Here is a 23,814-nt window from a genome sequence, read left to right as displayed (position 1 = left end):
AATGCCATGATTTTCAGTAACGTTTTCCATTAACTGAAGAGGTCCCCTCTTCTAGACAACTGATTTTTAATGCTCATTTGAGAAGTTTCACTTTATATACTGCATGAGTTATTATTAATTACGTGTATAGTGCCACAACAGCACTGCATGTTTACTATATAAAGATGTGTTCCCTCCCCCAGAATGCTTGAGATCCAAGATAAGTGAGACCAGACAATGAGAAAGCCATACAAGAAAAGGAGGGTGTGGAGTGAAACAAGAAACAGATAAGATGTAAAAAAAGAACCTGACAGATAGGCCTCTTGCAGGAGTAGGCTCTGTGAACACCTTGCCTGTGAGGACCTTCTGACTGCTGCTGCACATGCCTTATGTGTGGTGTGACTCCATGGAATCACCCACTTCCCTCTGCTCAGGCAGCACTGCGCTTGTTTTCCCAAAAATGTCCCTTTGCTTTTTCTTGTGCCACCTCTTCATAAGAAACACTCTCCAGAAGGAAAGGAGCCCTGTAAAATGAATTTTCCTTCCCTCAAACCCCTTGTAATGACTTCTGTTGTAGAAACACCAGTTACCCCTGAACCAGTGCTAAACTAATGCTAGTAATATCTTTTTACTGATTAAAAGAAACTAAAAATGCTCTGTAAGTAAAAGCTGTATGCCCAGCTAATCTGTAGAAACAAACATTCTGCTTGTACACCATCACTCTCGCTCCACCATCTGTTTGCTGCACATAACTATTATGTTTTGTCTTTAGTGAAGTGTTTCTTGGCTTTTAAACTTACACAGCTTAGCAGCTGAACACATAAACTTGTAGCAGTGAAAATTATTAAGAAGAAAAGTAGAAGGTGCTTTTGACAGAGAAGTAAGATTCTGTTCTGAACCTAAGCAAAACATATCCCAAAGTAGACAGTAGATTTGAAAATAGCACTAAAGAGGTCCAAGAAGACTGAAAGTCGGAAAGAGGAAAGACATTTTTCTTCTTTTGACAGAAATCTGGGAATAATGAACCCAGCAGCTCCTCTTTTATGACATCTCCAGCCATCAGCATGAGCCATTTCTAACCATTTCCATTTCTAACCACCAAGCAGCTTTCTGTCTGGGGAAGACTGGGCAAAATTCTCTTTTATCAGTGAGATTCCCAGTGCACAAGAGTGAATTCAGAGATGCCTGTGATCACAGAGAGCATATCAAGGTCAGAGTGCTCCTTCTTTTAAAGAGCTCTTCTGATAGATCAACCTCTGTAGTCCTTTACAGAAAAGTAGGCTAAAGCTTTTGATGGAAAAATTATGAGTAGAAATACTAACCTGTTATTCTGTCTTCGACAAAATAATTCCACATCTAGGATTTAGCTAAATGTGTTGGGCTAAAAGAAGCTGTTGTAGACTTGGCTTGTTTTCCACCTTTGTTATAATTTTATTTCATTGTTCTTGAGATGGCTGCAGTAGTTCTCCAGCAAAGTCTTGTCAGGGAAGATGCTTAGAGACCTATGGATGCTCCCAAGGCCAGGGAAAATATGGAGAATCTAGATGTTCCAGAAAGAACTTAGGGACTGCTGCAAATAGTGCATCTTAGGTGTTCCACAGGAACAGCAGGAGAGGTACTGAAGCAACCACATATACATGCAAAGTAAATAGTTTGCTCTGCCACTGCATTAGCAAGGAAACCACTTCAAACAACTCTCTCTACCTAGGGAAAAATGTAGTAATAATAAGCAATAGCATAAGTCTCCACTCCTTGCCCCAGAGGTTGTCTACTAATTCTTAGGAGCCTTTGCACTCTGCAGGCTTCCTTTTTCTATCCTCATTTGTCACTGGAAAAATATTTGTATGGGTCAGAGACAGTGTAATTCAGAAAAAAGTATTATTAGAGAAAAAATGAGCACTTCTCCAGTGAATCCCTTTATATATGAAAAGTAAACAACAAACAATTCCTCTTCTCTGAGGAAAACAGAAACTTGTTAAAGAAGCTAGACATCTCTCCTGCTTGTGAGTTGCTGGAAGCCCATTGTGCTGATGCTTCTGAAAGGCAACTGAATGCACTTGCGAGGGTTTTCTTTTCTTTCATTTCAAAAGCATTCTCTGGTTTGAGATCTCCCCATAGCTAATTAAAACAAGAACACAGGGCGACATTAGTTATGCACCAGAGTGGGAGTCAGAAGATGTAAGTTTGGTTCCCAGCCCTGCCATTGACTTCCTGGGTGACCTTGGGTAAGCCTCTTGATGTTGATTTTCAAAAGACCTCTGGGGCCAAATTTTCATATTGAAGTTTGATTTTCAAAGGAGCTCAGTATCTACTGATTTCCATGATGTTGATTATGGCCAGAATTTCAAGCGAGCTCAGCAAGAAATATGCTGAGCTCATTTGAAAATCAGGCTCTTAATCTTCTTCTGCCTCAGTTTCTCATCTCTGACAGTGCTAGTAAAATATTTCCCTTGTCTGTCCTGATTGTTTAGGCTGTAGCTCTGCAATGCCAGAATTGTCTTTTCATGAATGTGTATAGTGTCTTGTACAATCTTGTTTGATCTCTGTTATGGTTTTTAGGTATTACTGTAATGATTGTTACACCAGTTCTGTTTTAGAAAAAAAAAGAAATTGTAATCAGAAGAAAGCTTAATTATTGTGTTGTTTTTTGGATCTGGGTGAAGATCTGTACTAATTTCTTTAGTTTACTTGGGAGGATGTCATGTGGAAAACATCAAAAGCTGTATTTAAAATCAGGATATGTATGTTAGCTGACTTCTCTCATCCAGTAGGGACAGTTAATCTATCAGAGAAGCTGGTTAGATCAGTTCAGCGTGATTTGATTTGGAAAGAGACATATTGACTGCCTCTTACTACCTTGTCATCATTCAGCTGTTTACAGTCCAATTGTTCAATAATTTGCTGAAGAATATTTTCAGGCACTAAGTGGTGTGGAATTCCATACACCTTCCTGCCTCCTTGGTTACTAATGTGATTCCGTTTGTAGTTCCTACTGCACCAGCTCTGTTTGCACTTTTCCCACACTTGCTTTCATGCTCTTGCAACATCTCAGAGCAACATAACATTCTCTGTTGGCAAAGGTATAGAGTGCTTCTTCGCTTCATAAATGCTGTTTGCTTCCCGGGACCCACTACAACCCATTCCTGAAATTCCAGATCAGCACTGTCAGTGATAATCGAGCTCCTGGTTTCAAGCTCTGCGCTGTACAAGCTAGAGGCCAAATGTAGTAAGCCAGGAATGCATGATTGCAAAGACTGTCACTTCCCAAGGAACTCTACTTACTGCTAAATGACTGCCCTTTCCACATACCTGTGGGTGTCACTTACATGGTGACTCTTCCCTGTTGGGTTTGTCATATATGGGTGGCCAGCACCTCAAGCAGCTGAAAGTTTGGAAGCAATCATTTCCTATGTTTACAAAACCAGCAAGCCCTCACTGCTGTTTTACAGATTCCCCTGTACTCCCTGGCTAGAAATAGTTATTATTCAAGTATGTGCCCTCTGAAGAGCCTTTTTGATACTTTATATGTTTTCCTTTATATGAAATGGGATGCTGTACCATGATCAGCTCTGCAATGAAAAAACTAGCAGGACACCTCTAGGAAGTGTATGGTTGCAGCAGTTTTTCAGTTAAGGCTGAATGTGTTTTGTGATGGAGAGAGCTTAACTGCGCGATTTGTCTGTGACTAGTATTTTCTACTGTTGCATTTTTTAAAGGATAAAGTCCCTCTATGATCTTTACTAAAAGTGCTTTTCAGTTTCTTGATCTAACAAATAATTTTCCAAATTGTGTTCATGTTCTAATATTGGCATGCATGCCATATCAGGGTAGTATTTGATCCCAGAGAGCTGTTAACTGCCAGTGCTGGTATCTGCTTGGAAACAGGGAAATACAGGTGGTTTGGTTTCAAGAGATCCTTAGAGATCATCGAGTTTCAATCCCCCTGCCATGGGCAAAATCAGTTTTTTCAAAGGTCCATCCAACACTTTCACGCATGGGGCACCCACAACTTCTCTGTTCCAGTGTCTTACCAGCCCCATAGTAAAGAACGTCTTCCTCACACCCAATCTAAATCTATCCTCTTTCAGTTTAAAACCTCTGCCGCTTGTCCTGTCCCTGCAGGCTCTGACAAAAAAAGTCTCTCTCCATCTTTCTTACAATCCTCCTTTATATATTGATTCAGTCCTTAAAGGTTTTCCATAATCGCTTCCAGTTACTGAAGCCAGTTCCCCCATATTTTTACTAGCTGTTGCCAAATGTATAGAAAAGGAGGAATCTTAATTGCCTGTACAAACCAGAGAGCCCCAGTGACACTGAGCTAACCTAAATTCTGGGTTGCAAGGCTGAGCTTGATTTCTAATGTGAAAGGAGCATTGACAAAAACAGGCTGTGCCTTATCTTCATTTATTGTGAAATGGTGATTCCTTAGCGTAGCTTTGTTGTATTCAGTTTTGGTTTCCTTCCTTAATTAGTGCAGTTGGATTGTATCACTTACATTAAACTGTTTATTTTCAGATATAAAACCTTGATCTTTCTCAGCATACATATATGTGTTTCTGCAAGAGCTGATGTGCCAGCCAAAGAGCACAGGGGAAGTTAACAGTTTTTAAGAGGAGAACTATAATGTTATTCCATTCTGGTAATAACTATAAGTTAAAAATAGCGAGAGTAATGTTAACTCTTGTGCTAGAAAGATGAAGACTGTGCAGGATGCCATGTGATTTGACTATGTGTGCTCATTATCCCTATTATGAAGCACAAGTGACACTGCAACTGCTGTCCCATCAATTCAACATGAGCTTCCCTTGTTCTGCTTGTCCTGCTCTGCCATTCTTTTTTCTGCTGATGTGTGCATCTGTGCTGAGAGTGTTCAAGTCCTTTCTCTGTCCCAATTCAGTTCCCTGTTAAACCTGATCTGGAGAGAAAAGTGTAGGCATAGAGACACCTTCTGGGTTTAAAAGACTTTGCCTAGTGCTTGACCTTAGTTAAGCCCCTCACAGTCTTTCTAGCACACTTGCTATAAAGCACAGTCATTTCCAGATTGTCTGTTACCTGCACCATGCAGAATAGCAAGGTGAAGTCTGAAATGCATGTTTTGCCATATAAATGACACCAATAGAATGATAATAGTTTTGTGATGCATGTAGCATTAATGAAGATGCACTCTACCAGTTATATGCAAATGAGAATCTGAAGAAAGTGATTTAAAATAAATATCAGTCAGGCTTAAAATTAACTACTAATTATCATCAGAAGCTACTAAGTTTCGCAGTTATAATCCATGAGTATTTATAGCTCAGGGCTCTACTGTTAGATTTTTTCTACTGACTGCCATTCAAGAAGCCTAATCTTATATCACAGGACAGGTTGAAAAAAATAACTGTTCAGCTGTTCCTAACCGATGAGAGCATTATGTTTAGCTGCACGAGCCCCCCCATTGTTTTGGAGGATGGTCTTTATATTGCGATTAGGAACATTTTTTGTTTCTTTTAGGGAACAGTTTACCAAGGATTATTACAGTGAAGATCTGCTCAGTGTGCACAGCATAGTTCATGCAGAATGTCTTGGTGCATTCACATGCAATATGTCACCCTGCCTTAACCTAAATGAAAATGTCGCAGTTTTATGGTTGAGCAATGGCAGATCTTTAAGTTCCTCTCTAAAAAAAAAAAAAAGAACAAAAAAACCAACCAACCAACCAAAAAAACCCCCAAACCAACAACTCAGTTTTATTTATTTTGTTTTTATATTAATTATATGTTGAATTCTTTTTCTTTTCTCATGTAGTTCAGCAAGGAAGCATTATTTTACAAATATGACTTACCAAAAAATGATCAGGAGTTCTCTAGTGCAACTGTTTGTCTTCTCAAAATAAACAACCAGATATTGTGCAATTACTAGAAGATACTGGTTTCTCTGTTATATTTTTTTGCTTTTAGTGCAGAACTGATGCATTCACTAAAATGTATTTGGAAACTGTTCATAGCGTTAGTTACTCAGGGGCAAGGCAGTGTGGTCTAATGGGAAAGACAATGGTCTTGCACACACAATGTGTTGGTGGTTCGGGACATATTCCTGACCTTGCCTCAGTTTTCCACCAATGAAATGGTCACGGTAGTATAATAAACAACTTTGTGTTTAAGAGAAGAAGGAATTGGATGTCAGTATTTCTACAAATGATTTGTTGCTTTAGGAAAATTCTTCTTCTAAGGAGTTTTTTGGGGCCGTGGGCTGGTGACCGAAGGCAAGAGCAGAGCAGGAGATGCTGCCCCAAGCAAGTGTCTGGAGCAGGGCCAGGCTCTTCTTGCCCATCCCAGGGGCCATCTCAGCAGAGGCATTCTAGGCAGTGCAAAGCTAGAGAATTCAGAATAACTGGAGTGGTAAAGTTTATATGTAAAATACAGGGGGGGGGGAAATTATTTCTATAGAAAAAGCTTGGAAAATGAACACAACTTCTCTCTTTATGCATCTTAATAATGAAGCTCCAAAAGGTTATGTGGATATATATATAGTACATCACTGCACACTCAGTTATATTCACTTGATGTTATATTTCTAAATGAGGTAAATTCATTTTGGAAGGAGGTAAGAGTTTTAGAAAGCGCTCTGAAGGATTGAAATGCATCACTAAGAACAGAATTGCAAATGCTGTCTTCATTAATATTAATTTTGAAATAAAATATCTCACCTGAAAGTTTCTTTCAAGTGCTTTAACATCAGACTTTAGGGTGTGGAGAGAATAATATTTTGCTCCTATCATTTTGTTCTCACTTTTTCATATTTGTACTCATGTCTTTATTCAAGAGTGATATTGTATATCTGTCTTTTCCTAGTAAAGAGAGGCATATCCCTCTCTCCAGCTTCCCTTGAGTGAAAGGGGCAGTGAAGCTGGTTTTCTGTAGTATAAACCTGCCCATACCCAAAGGCGACAGATTGCTCTTTCCTGTGCGCTCTCTGCAGTTTCAAAAAACTGCTGAGTCGGTGTCATCCTTGCCAATCACAAAATCAACCTGTTAGTGTTCAGGGATTATAGCTCCATGTCCTCCATATTCCCGCCTATTCCCCAACAATGACACACTCCACGCACTTGTGTGCACTACTCTCCTGGCACCAGGGCACATTGTTTTAAGGTGTTTCTTAAGGTGTTTTCAGCAGTTGTTAGGATAGGAAAACAATGAAGTCTCTGTCAAAAGGTCTTGTGAGGAGAATGTCAAGAGGCAGATTGAAATGATAATCTGAATTATAATTTTCTAGAGGTGTAATCATTTGGGGTTGCTAGGGGCTTTTCTGCTCACTGGTTCCACGGCAGCCTATTGGATGGACTGCTACGGACCAACATTACCTCGTCCACTTGCCCGATCACTGCTCTTTTTGGTTTCTGTCCCTCTGTTACCCCACAACAGTTCTGTCCAGGAGTGTTTTCTAGCAGAAGCTTGTTCCACCTGAAAATCTGTCACCAGTTCACCATTTCAGAAGTGAATGACTACAAGAATGCACAAATGACATAGTGAAATGGGCATAGAGACCCCCACCCGTAGAGGTGATGTTACCTTTTGTTACGTACGTGATGTTACATGATGTTACCTTTTGTTCAGACATGTCATAGACATGATTTCATCTTGTAGAGAATACTTAGTGGACTGTTCTGAGAAAATTTGAGTGAAATTTACAGAACAGACCATCCAAGGACTGCTAGGGATTCGTGCATAAACAGATGTGGCTCCAAATCGTTGTCAGTACTGACAGCTGTCCTCTCACTCCTCCTGCCCAGGATTAACAGTGCCTTCCTCTAGTCCAGTGTGGAAGTGGATTAGGCTAAACAGCCAAAAGGCACTCCTAGTGCAGAACAGGAGCATCCACGCACTGAGTTAATGCCAAGTAGTTAATGCATTCTGCATTCACACCCTCGCTTATTTTGCAACAGCTTCTCTGTGTAGGCAAGCCCTGCATGTTCATGTCATTTGATGGTTAGAATTGCATCAGTGACATTCCAGATTCTGACCACAATGTTAGTAATGGAAAGTGGTTCATCTTCTAATGAAATGGTACGCTTTTTTTTTTTCTGGTTGCATCTTTTGCAACTTTTTCTTTCATGTGCCTGGAGTGAATTTCTTCATTTTTTAAATGTGTGTGATATTCTTCTCATCTCTTATACATGAAATGATGCTCTCCAAGCATGGAAATTGCCTTTATAAATCCTACTGCATGAAGCAGTGATTGCTCAGCCTTTTTTCTTCTGAAGAGCAGGAGAAAGCCCAAGTAATAAAAATGCTCTTTACATATATTTGCAATTTAGTAGCTTGTGTCTGATATATTTTTTCCTCATAAGATATTCCAGTTTTCGTCTTGCTTTGCTCGTGTCATCCCTAACGCTTTTGCTCCATTGTCACTCTGACCTAGAGTTTCCTGGTCATTTAAACAGTCTGTTTATCAGTTCAGTTTATTTTCAGCAAGTCTTTGGTGCTTCACTTGCTTCTTAAGTTTACATGCCATGATGGGCTATGGTAGTTAGGATGGCAGAATATGGCCACCTTAGATTTTCAGAAATGGTGGCTTCTCTGAGCTTACTGATGACCCACAATGACATATGTTTAGGTAATCTTCATCTCCCCCAGGAGCTTCTTCAGATCGAGTCCAGGCTGCAGCTATGAGGAAACTGCAGTTTGAAATGTCATCCACGGGCTTTGAAGTGTGGATTTCTCATGTATCTTTGCAATAACAGAGGAGCAAGAAAGCTCCCTCTATGTTTGCCTACCAAACTGTTTTGAGTTGTGTGGTTTATAATCAAAGATATTCTTTCTGTTCACATTTCTAGATACAGCTCCCACTGCACAACAGTCTGAATTTCCCAAAATATAAAGGCACAGTTGATGTCTTATGTCTCACTTTGAATAGTGAGTTGAAGGTTTTGCAGGGTACCTCTGGAGTTTGTTTTGTTGGGGTTTTTTCCCTCTAGGATTTGTAATCACATTTTATTTATTAATACATTAAACAGTAAATTATATCTAGATGCAACTAACTGTCTTTCCATTTCCTTCATTTACATTTTTGTAATGAGTGTCCCATAACATTTCCACCAAATCAGTTTGTCTTCATTGTAAAGTCATTCTGGAAAACTAGCATCAAGCAGCTCTAGCCATTAGTGAAAGAATAAAATGGGAACAGTATTGCCATTTAGAATAGCGTATTTTAAAAGACCTGTGGCTTAGTGGGACAAAATACTGTAAAATATGCAAGTGTTGTGAATTTGATGACAGTAAAGGGGTTTTTAGAGGATTGTTGCTTAGTGGAAAGGAGACTATCCTTTCCTTCCCCACCATTATGTAAAGGAACTAGCAATTTGCTAATTTGTTCATCTAATTTCTTTTTCACATTCCAGGAAAATAAGAATGGCTTATATTTACAGGAATGTCATTTTATTTTGGATTGACCAAATGCATATCTATACTTTTAACACAAGAGTCTGTAGAACAGGGCACATACAAGGCACTTGGAGTAAATTACCAGCCAGTCACTTGGCCTGGGCAGGAACAAGTAAATTTGCAATTGCAATCTAGAGCAACATGTTAGAGGCCACCTTCCTTAGATCAACTTTGTATTGCAACACCAGCAAGTAATCAAATTGTAATGTACTTCAATGCAAAGCCTAGTTTGGCTTGGTTGGCAAATTAAACTATCGGATGCCTCTGGCAAAAGCAGAAAGCCTTTGAACTGTTTGACTGCAGCTGTAGCTTGCACATCTTATTTTCCCTCTTAAAAATCAAATTAAACTGTAACCTGCAGCTTCTGCAGTAATTTTCAAGGAAAATTAAGCTGTTGCTAACCTTTCTAGCAAAGATAACTGTCTCTAATCAAGCTGAAAGGTCCAGGCCGAAATTCCCCTCTCTAGATTTAGACAAATTCATTGAAGGAAAACTCCAGGGCTTATTAAAGGCAAAGATATTACCTCTGACTCAGGAAGTCCTTGGCCACAAATTGCTAGAGACTGAAAAGGTTTGCCAAGAAGGTATTCTGTGCTTCCCCTCTTCTTTCACTTCTCCTGCAGCATTCACTGCAGATCCATCCCACGGGAAGGACACTGGACAGTTGTTGTGGTCTGCTTCTCTGGATCTGAAGACTAACCCAAATTCAGAACAGTAATGGGCATGCTGACCTACTTTTAAGCATTTCCCAGAGTGGTCTTGGCAGTGTCAGATCCTTCCTTCGGATTTGTCCCTAGCCCTTCCTCACCGCAGATGCCTTCTGACTCTCAGAGAACAACTCTTGGATGTCATGATGTCCTTCACCTCCCCCACCTTCCATTTTTTTCTGTGCCCTGCTGGCAGGAACATTTGGCATTTGACTTGCCCTCATAACATTCATGTTTTTCTTGGAGCTCTCTGAGATAGGATTTTTCCCAGCCTGGATGAGTTGCTGTTATTTCTATGGAGTCAGCAGTACAATAGACCCTCGTGGGAGCCAAGGCCTTGTCTGTCTGGTGGCTCAGGCTTACAAAGAGTCAGTCCCACATGCTTAACGTTACCTTTTGATTTCCAGGATTAGTGTCTGACTGGTGGCAGGTGAGAAGGTAGAACAGCCCAGCACAAAAGGAAAGAAATCAATTAAGTTTACACTGCAATACGTGTTCACTGAGGTCCAGGTTAGAGAAACAGGAAGGGAGAAGAGGGCATTGCTGGCACTGGGAGCAGTGAGCAGACAGCAGTCTTCTGGTCATAGAACTAACAATGCCAACGGAGAGGATCTTCCCTCTCATGTTTTTTTAACATGTATGCTATCCATGCTTAATATAAGTCACAATCTAGCAGTTAATGTCTCTGCACTGTGGTTTTCTTATTTTTAAAAGTTGGCTTTTAAAAATAAGTTTCTCTAAGCAGAGTAGGTAAAAACTGAGCTAAGGCATATTAGTCACAATATTATCAGGAGATGAAAGTGATAGAGATATAAAGTACTACCAGCTTTTAATTAAAATTGAATAAGTAAAAAAACAGTTGGCAGTTGCAGAATTCATTATGATGTGTTGCCAAAAATAGATACCTTTATGAGAATGCAGTTTTATTACAACAGTGGGCATTAATCAGCTGTAAACATCTTGCTGAGATAGCCAGATAGAAAATGTTACTAATACTCACAGCATGTCTCAGTTGGCTGGAATGGAAAACTAGAAACTGTTAAGACACTTAAAATGTGATCTCTGACTACCAAAATAGAGGTATGCACTTCTGTTACTTAAGGCAACATCTGAATTTCAGGAACAATAACAGTGTTTTCTGTGTCTGGTTTAAATTTGCAAGGAAAACTCAATTTTACCAAAATGTAACCTGGCTTAGCTGAAATATGCATGACCCCGTGTTTTTATTTCTTCTTTCTGTAGAATAGTCAGACTTGCAATTTAGATCCTCCAAACTTTTATACATTTCATTTGGTAAAAAATGCCTTTGCTCTTAATGAAAACATCTTCCAATATGAGTTTACATGTACAGATGTACAGTTTAGACCATCTTACTGACCAGTTTGGGATGTATGTTTGCATCTTGTGTAATCTCTGCAAAATTTACTGTCACTGTAAAAGTTACTCTCCTCTCTCCTCCTGTAATGTAGAACATCAAGCAATAACAGCAAATCTGTGGGTGGTTTATCTGATTTATGCTAATTTGCTATTGACATGCTTGAGGTATCACTTGCATCATCCCAGTCTTGCATATTTATTATTAAAAATATTAGCTGCTTATGAAAAGGAAATATTTTAAATAATGATTCATTTGTGCTGTGATCACCTCTTGAAACCAGGGCCCCATTCTGGTAGACTGTATACAAAATCATTGCAAATGAAGTGCAACCTGAAGTGTTTCAGATAAGCTTGCAACAAGAGGGCAATTTGAATCCAGGAAGATTAATATACCCCACCTACAAGGAGCAGGTCTCAACTCATGGAATTTCAACCATTAAACATGAGGCTTCTAAATCACCTCCAAAGCCAGTATGGGAAAGAAGTTACCGCAGCCTGTGATTTAGCTCACATAATTTAAAGACCTGAAGCCTTCATGGGAGGCTTAAGCACCAGTATGTAAGCTTGAGCTTATATTTTCAAACTTGGAGGCTTCACCATAGTCTCCTAAATTCTTGCGTCGGTACCTAAGTGAGCATACACAGAAGTGATGAGGGAAGTGGTGACTTCTTAGCAGTCAGACAGTGCTGCACAAGGTGAATACTCTTCCCAAAAAAGCCACTTACATGCCTAACTTATAGGGCTGAGCTTTAGAAGTAAAGTCACAGGCACGAACCCCACACTTTAAAACTTCACCCACCTTCCTTGGGATCTAAATATTGATAAATAAATTATCCTTTGTAAGCAGTCCCCTGTCCTAGATCTTGCTAGTGCTGATGCTTTCTAACATCACTGATTGACACGGTGCCCTGATACGCTGGAACTACATGCCAAGTTCATGGGCTGAAACAAAGTACAACATAGAAAAATGAGTTTTGAGATGTTTTCCACAGGAAAGATTAGAGCTGCAGTATGCCAAAATTTGCAGATATGTGGACTTGAGGAAATTCTGAATCTGTTGTTCTTTGTTGGCATTACTCATAGAAAAAAAATCAGCATGATATTTAAAGCATCCTATGCCAAAGCTGGTACCTACCAATATCTGCAGTATTTCTTAGCCTTGCTGTCTCAGTGCAATTTCACCCGTTGCTTTTTATTTCAAAACCTTCATTAAAAAAACCCACTTTTTCCATCCAAAAGCTGTATTTACTTCAAATATTATGTCTTTATGGTAGAATAAACCTTATATATGAGCAATCTAAGATGTGACAGAGGTTTTTTTCTGAAAACTGGTGACTGCCACAATTCTATTTCTGGTGTCCATACCATTGCAGTTTTGGTATTTAATGTTAAATTGTGCCCACTTTTTCCTTCTGATTTGCAAGTGCTTGCCTTTGTTAATGGGTCAGAAGGTATGTTAATATTCTTGGAGATTAAAGCCTTGAAATTATTATTGACATTAGACATTTGAGCTCCTTTTCCCCCAGAATCCACACCCTGTTGATCGAATGAGGCCTTAGTAACATACACAGAAATATCCATGATGCTTGCCTGAATATTCCCTTCTGTTATTTACAGAAGTACCTTGCAGATTACACCATCTAAGGAGTTTTTCTGCTGTGCCTTTTGCAATCGGATATGTCTGTCACGTATTGGCCTCATAAGCCACCAGCGTGCCTGTAGCAAATGTGGATAGAGCCTTCCCAAATCTTCGTTCGCGAAGCCTAGCCATGATTTACAGAAGTAGAATTATAGAGTGGTTCAGGTTGGAAGGGACCTTAAAGATCATCTACTTCCAACCCCAACACCTGGGGTCAGAGTACCTGGGTCAGAAACATTCCAGAATGCTTTGAATATTGGAAAGGAAAGAAGGGCAAGCTCTGTTTAGGAGGAAGGAAAAATATGAAAATAGACCTGGCATACTGAGAGGTGCTGTGGTGGAGTGATGGCTGCAACACCAATGCTCAGAGTACCTCAGCTAGAGCTGTGCTGGCTCACAGGGCACTGTGCTCAGTCCAGAACTGGGTGTGAGAGATTTTGGTTGCTCCACAAGTGGTGTCTGCTGTTATCATCTGGAAGTATGGTATTAGACAGGCATGCAGGACTGACCATAAGTTAGGAAACACTGATCCTTAATAGCTGTGGAAGGCTGAATGCCAGGGATGCAAAGATGCAAAGACTGGCTGATAGTGTGCAAAAGCAGCACAGGGAACCCAGACTGAGATGCTGTAGAAGGCAAATCATCAACTCTAAACCCTCCATGTTCATTTGTGTTTCTCACTCCTGCCTTGGCAGTCAAAGCCAACACAGACCACTGAAGGATGTCATTCTCTCCGAACTCTATGTTGCTACATTACAAACTAGCTTGTGCAGCCAGAGTGAAAAAGGTTCTCTTACCTTGGGACACCTTGAGGACTGCACCCCAGGGCACTGCTGCAAAAACATTGCAGAACTGCCCCAAAGGAATGGAAAGCTATGGCAGGTGTTAAGTTTGCTGTTATTACCAGATAAGATTCAAAGAAAAACAAATGCATTCAGCTAAAAGCCTAGATTTAAAATAACAGAGCGAAGTTAGAAGAATATAAACCAATATGTACACATTTCATTAAGGTTATGCTTAGCTATATCTGTATCTATATATTTATCTTCAAGTAGATATATATCTCCTCCTTATCTGCTCGTGTCTCAGCTTTTGACTCTGGCTGATAAGTTTCTGCATGGAATGCTGGACTGGTGTGCCCCTGGGTACACAGAGTTGCTTACACCTTGCTTTCTTCTTCTGGAAAAGGTGGGGACCTGCATCTCCTCTAGCTCAAGGTGTATTTATTCTTCTTTGTCTGCGCTTCATTCCCTGGCACTGGGCCATCAAGTGTTTTCTGGGAGATGTCAGTATTTCATTCTGCCCTTCCCCCTTAAGGTTGCTTCAATAACATTTCTCTTGTCCATAACACTTTTTAGCTTTTGTTTTTCACTAATTATAGTCTCATTAAAATAGAGCAGCATCACTTACAAAATGATGTGTTATGATAAATAGTACAAATTCCTTTTAAAGTATAAACAATATAAACAGGCTATATAGTGTATATGTATAGTATATGACACTCAAACACAAACTGATATTGAGGGTAGATCTGCCAGATCTCCTCCAGTTCATCCTTTCTTAGATTTTGGGGACTCATCTGTGTGTTACTGGGTTTTGGTGAACTTGAACAGTGAATACCAAAGGCTTTGCACATCTTCAGGCCAACTTGCTCTCCTTCCCAGCCCTCCTTTCTAGCATTGCCTGTAAATAACCACACACACACACACAAACACACACAAAAGTGGTTACCATCTAAAAATCCTCATTTTTTAAAATACCTTATAATACAGTATTTCTTGCAGTGTCTTGTTCGCGGAGTGGTGCAGAAATACGCTGTGGAATCTTAGATATCACTGTAGGATAGAGCTTGGCAAATGTTGGATTTTATATGCTTATTTTAAGTATTGGCTATCTTTATTAAATACTAAATAATTTTTTTCTTGTTTCCCATTCTAGTTCGTCAGGTATCAGATGATGATGATGAGACCATTGAACAAATCGATGAAGATATAGCTGTGACTCGGAGTCAGATGAACTTTATTTGTCCCATTACACAGGTAATGCTATCAGTGCTACAAAAATTGACTGGGAAATAGTTATTTCATATTCTGCATTGGTTGGTTTATTAAAAATCTGCAGTATCTGTTAAAAAACAGGCAGTATAAATTAGAAGTGTTATCAGAGAAGAACAACACTGCTTGGGAAAAAAACCCAGTAAGTAGGAATGCAGTTTACCAAGCAGGGCCTGATCCTGTAATTTGACTGGAATGCCATGTATGAATGGCAAACACACTTCCTACTGTTTTACATAAAATCTCATAAGAAGCATTTTCATGGGCATTATCAGTTCCTTTAAATCAAACTTTATTGATTACAGGTGGAAATGAGGAGGCCGGTGCGAAACAAGGTCTGTGGACATACTTATGAAGAAGAGGCCATTGTAGAAATTATCCAGTCTCGAAAGCAGAGAAAGAAAAAAGTCCGGTAAGCTAAAAAGAATGTGTGGAAAAGCTATTTGCTTTGCTGTGTAAGTGGAATTTTACTCCACTTGTTCTAGGAAATGTATGTGGATTGGCAAGGCTGCAGGAAGTAATACCTCAGCGTCTGCCCAAGTCGCAGTCTTCTCATTAGTACTGTACACGAGAAAGAACTTTTCTTTTTAATGAAAACAATGTGTAAGAAAATATTCAGAAATTGTGTGGGGAAGTTACAGCTATTTGTGGTACTTGAACAACAGAAATAAAGAGATTTCATATAGCCATGAACAAAAAAGAGAACCTTCAGCTTCCTAAAATTTAGTTGCTGATTTTGTTCCCACTGCTTATGTAGCAAGTCCTGAAAATATTGAAAACAAACAAAACAAAAATGTCCTCTGTGCACCCTCTTTTGCAGTTATATTCCAATACAACCGAGAAATATTAAAACACTTAAGTGAGTGTTAAAGTCAGAAATATTAAACCACAGCATTTTAGGTAGTACAGAATTTAAGAATGATCAGACAGTGCAGTACAGATTGTGCAGTTCCTGCTATGATGCAGTTAAATAATTCTTTATATCATCAAAGCAGCCTGTCACTTTCCACATGGGACATATTTTTTTGAGTGAAAAGATGTAACAGTTGAACTTTTCAACCTCAAATCCTCCCCGGTAAGTTTAAAAACCAGGATGATTTTGACTTAAGGAAAAAAAAGTAAAAAGAAAAAAAAGAAAATAAAAGTGTCTCAGACGCTGTTTAGAGCACGTTGAGAGGACATACCATTTCATCATTGATTTCACCTTTGTTTTTACACCCTTTATGCTAGAGCTTCATGCTTTGGGACTGATGATGTTGTAGAAACTTACCAGTTGTGGACTTTTAAATAAATGTGGAGTTTTCAGATGCTCAGGTTAAGGTCTCACAGGGACCAACAACTTGATTTCCCCAGAGATAATGCCACAGGCAGCTTATGTCCTCCATCCATTGCTCTGGCATTCATTTCTATTGGACTCTATAATAGAGTCCTCCATGGGGGTTACAAAGGTGGAGCGGAGTTTTTTATTCTGCACTCCTTCCCTGCTGCAGGAAAGCCCTGCTATAAAATCAAGCATCAGTTGGGATGTCCAACCACTACCTTAGTGTCAAGACAGCTTGAAGTACCTTGCCTGTGTTATGAGGTCTAGGGGAAAAAAAGTAGAATGGGTGCAGTATCCTGGGAATAACAACAAAACCAGCAACACAGATGGACAAAAACTTGGCTGGAAAAATGAACAAGAGTTGGGAAACAACTCACAAGTTGGAGAGACGAAAGTGAGTGTTCTGGAGGATAGGGAGGAGCTAGGAAGCGTGTGCTCAACAGCCCAAAACCATGACAAAAATACCTTCTGTGATACAGAACTGAATTTAGGTGTTCATATCTAAATATTTCCCTGTGTTGTTAAATCCATCAGGAGAACGTCATGGTAGGAGAGATTGCTGTACTGCATCACAAGTTTCAGCACTGCTGAAAAACAAATAGGGTCACATGACTGAATTTTATTTTACCTTTTAAGAAATAAAATACTAGAAAAATTCTAGAGTTAAAAAAATCATGTAAGCTGTACAACATCTAGCTTTAAAAGCTACCTTATACCTAAATGGAAGTTATTTGTGCAGTCTGAATACTGGCTTTTAGCTTGCAGCCTTACCACTTTTGCAGCAGTTATTCCAGCGTGCTAGGAAAGCACACACACAGCAATACCACAGCTTCACTGTAACGAAATTAAGAAGGACTACTTGGTTTTCTCTGCCCAGTCTCACCGACCTGCTGTAATTTTAAATTATTTTTTTTTTCCTCATGAAAATGCAGTCACTTTTGAAAAACCATCATCTGCTGTGGTGGGAAGGCAGGCCAGCAGGTGCAACAAGTTCCCTATTTGAATACTCTCTTCTCATAGTGTTGTTACTTGGCTGTGCTCCTGCCAACAACACTCATGTGGAAGCAGGTGTCCTGATAGAGCAGAGCATGGTTACAGGGATCCTCGCTACCCTGACTCTGAAGTCAAAGCTGTTGCTCACTCTGGAGACACAGAGTGGCTGTTTCCTCACATGTACTTTCCAGTTTGAATCCACAGGATCCTTCAGTGCCCTTGGCAGTGCAGTAGCTGCATGTCAGCCCTGCAGCTGGTGAACACACAGCCACTGGTGCTGTGCTGATAGACTTGTCATACACTCCTTTAGGCAACTCTTACGTCTCTCAGTTTGCTTAGTATTTTCCACTGCCTGGAAGGACATGCTAATACTTCATGCTTACAGGAAATGTGGGAAGCTTTCTGAGCACTTGTTATTCATTAATCTGGCAAGCTATTGCTGTATTAAGGTGATAAATGGGAAAACTGAGGCACAGAGCAATGAAATGACTGGTCTATGACAAACACAGTAAGCTGTGGACAAATCTGGAGTAAAAGTTATGAGTACTGAGTGTAAATAAGTTCAGCACCTTAGATAAAAGCTACTCTTAAGAGGGGAAAAATTCAGGAAAAGCGTTACTTCTGACTAGAGGTTCCATCTGTGCATGTTTGGGCCACTGCCAAAGGAAAATGACCTTTGGTCCCTGAATATCTTTCACCCTGCTCTCTTTATCTGGCTGTTTCAAGTAGTTGTAAGACATTCTGTATTTGATTATCATCTAGAGGCTGTTAATTTGACCCCATTTCTCCTTTCTGAGCTTTCACAGTTCCTAAAAGGTCAGGTTGATCTTTATACCAACTAGATAGTCCACTAATTCACCAGTCAGTCTTTGCAAGTGTCATTCTCTTTATCTGTTTTACTAAAAATAATTCCCCTATTTATCTGTTAGTGAAGATTATACTTCTCCACTGCAGATTAGTAAGGTAAGAGGTAGTTACCTGGAGCTTGTAGAGGACTGCGAAGAGAGAAAGCCACACAGAAAGGTGTCCATGCAATGCTGATGTCATTGCTGATACAAGCAGCTTGTGTACATGAAGCAAGAGAGTGATCTACAAGGTGAGAGGTTCCATCTCTCACTGTGCTCCTTCCTTCCTTCCTTCCTCCCTCTCTCCCTTCCTTCCTTCCTGCCTTTCTCCCTCCCTTCCTCCCTCCCTTCCTGCCTTCTGCTGATGATTCCCTCCAGTTTAGATAAATTTATTTTTTCCCACAGAGAGCTGGTGAAGAGGAAAAGAGGTAAGGAGGAAATGATGGAAAGAGTGGATCCCAGATAAATACAAAAACTAGCAGATGTTATGCAAAAGCCTGTATCTGACAAATACAATTCTTCCGATTTAATGGAGTCTCTCTTTTCTTTTTAACAGATGCCCTAAAATGGGCTGTAGCCATGATGATGTAAAAAGATCAGATCTTGTGCCAGATGAAGCACTTAAAAGAGTGATTGACAGTCAGAATAAATAAAGCTGGTCAACGTTGGACAAGTGAGCTGGATACGCTACTGCCACAAAGAAAATTTGTTATTGGAGGTCTTGTGAGATAAGCTGCTGATTATATGTAGGTTGTGAGACTGATTGTTATTTTTTAAGTGTTTAATTTATAGGCAAATCATTGTTAAGTGTTTCATTTATAGGCAAAGTTGAAGGCCTCAACTCTAACTGAAAGCATTTTTTGAACTAATGAATGTAAGGAATTCCATTTTGTTTGGGGTATTTTGACCTTCCTGAATTTCTAAACGCTTGCATTTTATAAATAAAACATGCTTTGCAGCATTTAACCTTCCTTGTCTGTGTGCTAGTTTTTTCAGCATATTAGAGATGCAGATTCTGCCAGCATGTAACAGTGAGCGTTTTGCTCTATGTTGCAGATAGTTTTGTTACTGTCTCTATAACTGGGAATACTTGGAGTAGGGCACTCTGACCAAGGATTTACCCTGCTTGGGAGCACGCCCATGTTTTAATAGAAAACTCACGAAACCTTAATAGAGATGAATTTTCAGAAAGTGTTGCACATCTATACCTTGTGTGTGTGGACACAGAAAACTGCCACTCGGCTTTGAGGATCTTGGCCTTGTTCTTATAATTTCTGAACTCTCTGCCCTAACTTAGGCTTTTCTTTTGAGATTCAGTAGCATTTATTTCAAGCTTTTTGTATTTGGAAGTCCCAGAATGCTTTACCTTAATACTCTATGCTAGAAGACTACAATTATTTGTAAAGGTATTCCAATAACAAAATTGTAGATAATACAAATATACTGTAACCATATGCCTTGAATTGAAAACCAGTTAATCTCATTTTATATAAGCTTCAGATACCTAAGCTTTTGGGCACAGATCCAGAAAAGAACTTAAACTTTGTGACACTCTGTTTATTACCTAAATTGCCCTGAACATATCTAGCAGATAAGGCATTACATATATGAGTTAGAAATAGCTGTAGGTAAAAGGAGCTGCCTTGGCAGTCAGATGGCAATTATCTCTTGTCATATGTGAAGCAGAAAATATAGGTTTCTTTGAATTTTGGAATCCTTAGTGGGCTAGGTGGTATCTTCCTATATAATTTTTCTGAATTTACAATCTGACATTTAGTGTAAAATGGAGCTGAGGCATCTATATGCTAAGCTTTTCACTCTGTGTTACTGTTTGCTAACTGCTCTCCTTTCATAGACCATTATTAACCCCAGTTGCATTTAAGAGTACAAACCACTTCAAACTGAAAATTGTTACTTTGTAATTGAAGAATATTAATCTGCAAGCTGATTTCATAGCTGAAAAAGAGAACTGAACCATTATTATTTGCACTGAGCTTTTGTGTTCAAAACACTTCACGGGAATTGGCTGGGTGATTTTCCTGATGTGGCCTAACCCCAAAGGTCCATCTTTTCAGAGCTTGGCAGTGAGCGTGGGTGCTTCTCCCTGTGGAAGGCCAGCTGAATTAGCTGAAAGAGACTGGGGGGGGTAGCTGAGCAGTAGGTACTTGTTTGTATTTTTATGTGTAAAATCAGGTCCCTTTTAAGACACTTCATGTCTCAAAGCTGTAGTTTTTAAGATGGGTCACTGATTTTCAGTTAAATACCACAAGAGAGGATGTTAACTATGGCATTTGTCAAAAAAAAAAAAAAAAAAAAAGAGGTGGGGGGATATGTCCTTTTTGTTTCATCTTTAAGTTGGTGGTTAAATTTATTCTCACACTGTTTATAAGCAGAACACTCAGAAACAGGAACTTGCATTGGTTAAACAAGCTCTGCAGTTTCTGAAAGAGGTGCACTAACATTGTCCTTCATGGATTTAATTCAATCCCTGGTGATAACCAGCCTCCCAAGTTTTCAGATGCAAAGATGTGCAAACATTTTACATGGCCACAAGTGTCACACCTCACATTTAGTTTGTGTAGGTGTCTGGATGCTTGAGTGTGCCTTCCAATAACACATAACATTATAAATGGTAAATTATACCCAGATTAATTCATACTGACAAACTGGTGGCAGCAGGTTTGGTTTGCTACCTGTGGCATTTGTACCAGCATAGCTTTAGATAGCTGCAGTTCCTGATATGGTTCATTGCCCTCATGTTCCAGTGAGTAATGCTATAAAGGAGATTGCTGTCTTGGTTACACCTTGTTGTCCTGTGTGAAAGAGAGAGGCTTGACCCATCGCAGTGCTGCACTCAGGCTATGTTAGCTAATCCACAGGTAATAACATGAACTGCCTGCTTAAGATGATGCAGCTGGGAGAAAAAAAAACAAATCCGAAGCAACACTTCAGATGAAGAGAACAAATAGTCAAGCAGTCACTTATGGTCACTCTAAGAGGAAAGGTATTTTTGAGTGTTCATATTCGTGCCTCAAAATACATCATCTTTCTTCCCCTCCTTTGCTAGTCTGAGCCAGGCAGCACCAGTGAATCAGAGAGCCTGAACAGCAAATGCAGGTGGAACTTAAGTTCTGAAATCCTTCTCAGTTTCAGCTGAAAGAAATGGACTGATTTTTGGCAGCACTCACCTGCTTAGCTTTAATAACAATCACATGTGAGGTGAAGAGGCATGTGTATTTAAATAGAGGTAGGTTTCTTTCTTTTATCAGCAGAGATACCTCTTTTCAAACATCTTATCCAGAAAAAGACAAATACTCATACAGATATGTTAGGGTTGCTGATGAGAGTACTTGAGTCCCATCAGAATCAGGGATGCACCTCATAGATTGAAATGCTAAATAAAACTGCCTATATTTACTGAAATCAATGAAGTTCTCACCAGAATGTTTGGCATTTCTGAAGTCAAACTATAACATAACATCCAAAGAATCCTAGTATGATGAGTGATTTTTTTTCTCTCAACCTGGAATTTGAGCCATCCTGTTGATCTTTCATGGCTGGTTCTCTCTTGGTAGTTCTTACAAGTGATTTTCCTCCTTATATGGAAAGATTCCAGGGTTGGCCATCAGCATCCATTGCAGCTGGCACTTTACTAGGTGGAAGGACAGACTAATCTTGGCAATTGGGGAAGGCTTCTGTGCCTGTCAGCTCACGTAGTGGAAGTTACAAACCACTACTGATTGGGGGTGGCTGCAGTTACTGACAGCTCTTTGCTCTTTCATCTGCAAAGTTTGGGGTTTGTTATGCAGTTGTGACCTCTCTGTTCCTGTGTGTCCCATGTCCCCCATAAACTCTGCTCGGGATAGAAGTAGCTTGAAAGAGTTAAAGAATAAAAATAAGTGGCTGTGATGAATAAGCTGTATGATCTGTATGATTCACAGAAGTGGAAACTCAACAGCAGTTAAACCTTCAAATCTTAATCTGCTTTGGCTATAATATATCATATGTAAACAGGCATATGTTCACAGGGTAATTTGTGTCTCATTGTCTGACGTCAGAAATTTTGCAATGATATTTAAAAAAAGAAATTCAGAGGTCAGGTGTTTTTTTTCTTTTTCTGTAAGGTGTGCTTTACAAATGAGCAAACCTCCGAGTAGCTGAGAAGGGTCTGTCACTGAAAACTGGTGAGAATCTGTTGCTGCCAGAGAAGTTCACATTGTATTTTGAATGATTAAAGAAACATCTAAGCAAATATTGAAATAAAGAAAAGTCAAGAGAGATCCACACAAACAGCTTTCAGTGGTACCCCGAGGCATGAGCCATTAACACAGCTCACTCTCTTACTTGAACAGATTCTTCCCATGAATTCTCCATTTTACAACTAGAGACTCTGAAGTTTTCAAATCAGTGAAGCCATGATGTATAAAGATAAAAACTAATCAGGCAGACATCTCATGGAAGATTTAGCACATTTATGCTAAAAGGAGTGCACATTCCTCTAAGTCAAGGACATATTCATCATCTCCAGAGCTGTGATCTTATTCATTTTAGAAGAATCAAAAAGACTAGGCTAAGTCACTGCTCCCTTGAGAAATACCCAGAGCAAAAGCAGGGGCTGCAGGAAGTGATACCGATGACTCACCAGCCAAGGCCAACACAGTGCCTTATTTTAGACAATGTCCTCTTGGACATATTCATGTTTCCTCATGCGTGGCTGATGACAAAGGTGTTACCTACCTGTGGTCACAAGTACCTCATGACGTTTTTATCAAGAATACCTCTAGTACTGTGGCCAAAACTAGCTTAGAATTCACTGTGCAGCTAAATTCCACTGCCATTTCAAGTGAATCTTAATCTCCACTTTCCCTAAAAATCTCCATGTGTGGATTCTGAGGTGCTGTGTGGTCCATTAACTGAACATTTCCATAATGGATAGTGGTCTGTTATACACTGAAGAATATGCACGTAAAAAAGGGCTTCCTGGAGCGGCAAATGTTAGAATATCCCAAGGACAGGTCTTCTTTTCTGTAGCTACAGCCAAAGCCTTAAGCTGATGGTGCCTCACTACAAGTACAGACTAGTACTCACTGCAAATTCCAAATCTTCCATAAATAATAATTTATTTTCTGGCCATAAAGTACTTACTGTTAATACATAATGTTTCAAACATACGACGTGGTCACAGAATGCTCAGTGTAGGTGCCAGCGGATTCTAGGCTGCCAGCCAGTAACTACAAAGAGCAAAAACATTAGATTGATTGTTGAGCCAGTGAAATTCTGGGATGTGTGTACATCATGCAGTAGATGCCCATGTATGTGCTTAGCCTCTTGATGCATGAATAATCTCACTGACTTGACAGGACTATAGCAACGTGCAGAGAACACAGTGTGTTTCATCATTTCAAAGGCTGTGATGGGCTGAGAAGAAAGCCTGCCTCACTCGCTTGTTCTGATGTTAGTCCAGACCCAAAGACAGT

At 39.6% G+C, this 23,814-nt stretch overlaps 1 protein-coding gene across 5 annotated transcripts in view; it reads left to right on the top strand.

The window, feature by feature from the left end:
- The window catches only part of NSMCE2 (NSE2 (MMS21) homolog, SMC5-SMC6 complex SUMO ligase), a 132,648-nt gene extending 113,345 nt beyond the window's left edge, over positions 1-19,303 (top strand). For 4 of the 5 annotated variants that reach the window (XM_027645611.1, XM_027645610.1, XM_027645607.1 and 1 more), the window contains 3 exons: positions 15,063-15,163; positions 15,484-15,590; positions 18,894-19,303. In XM_027645611.1, coding sequence (XP_027501412.1) covers positions 15,063-15,163; positions 15,484-15,590; positions 18,894-18,990 — 305 coding nt within the window. In that variant the 3' untranslated portion in view covers positions 18,991-19,303. Of the gene's footprint in view, positions 1-15,062; positions 15,164-15,483; positions 15,591-18,742; positions 18,766-18,893 lie in introns of all 5 variants that reach the window. The other variant, XM_027645608.1, reaches the window with a different exon arrangement.
- The last annotated feature ends 4,511 nt before the right edge of the window (positions 19,304-23,814 follow it).

Source organism: Corapipo altera, unplaced genomic scaffold, assembly GCF_003945725.1.
Source record: "Corapipo altera isolate COAL_440 unplaced genomic scaffold, ASM394572v1 51, whole genome shotgun sequence".
NCBI lineage: Eukaryota > Metazoa > Chordata > Aves > Passeriformes > Pipridae > Corapipo > Corapipo altera.
Note: the sequence above shows the minus strand (reverse complement) of the source record. Positions and strands in the feature narration are given on the sequence as shown.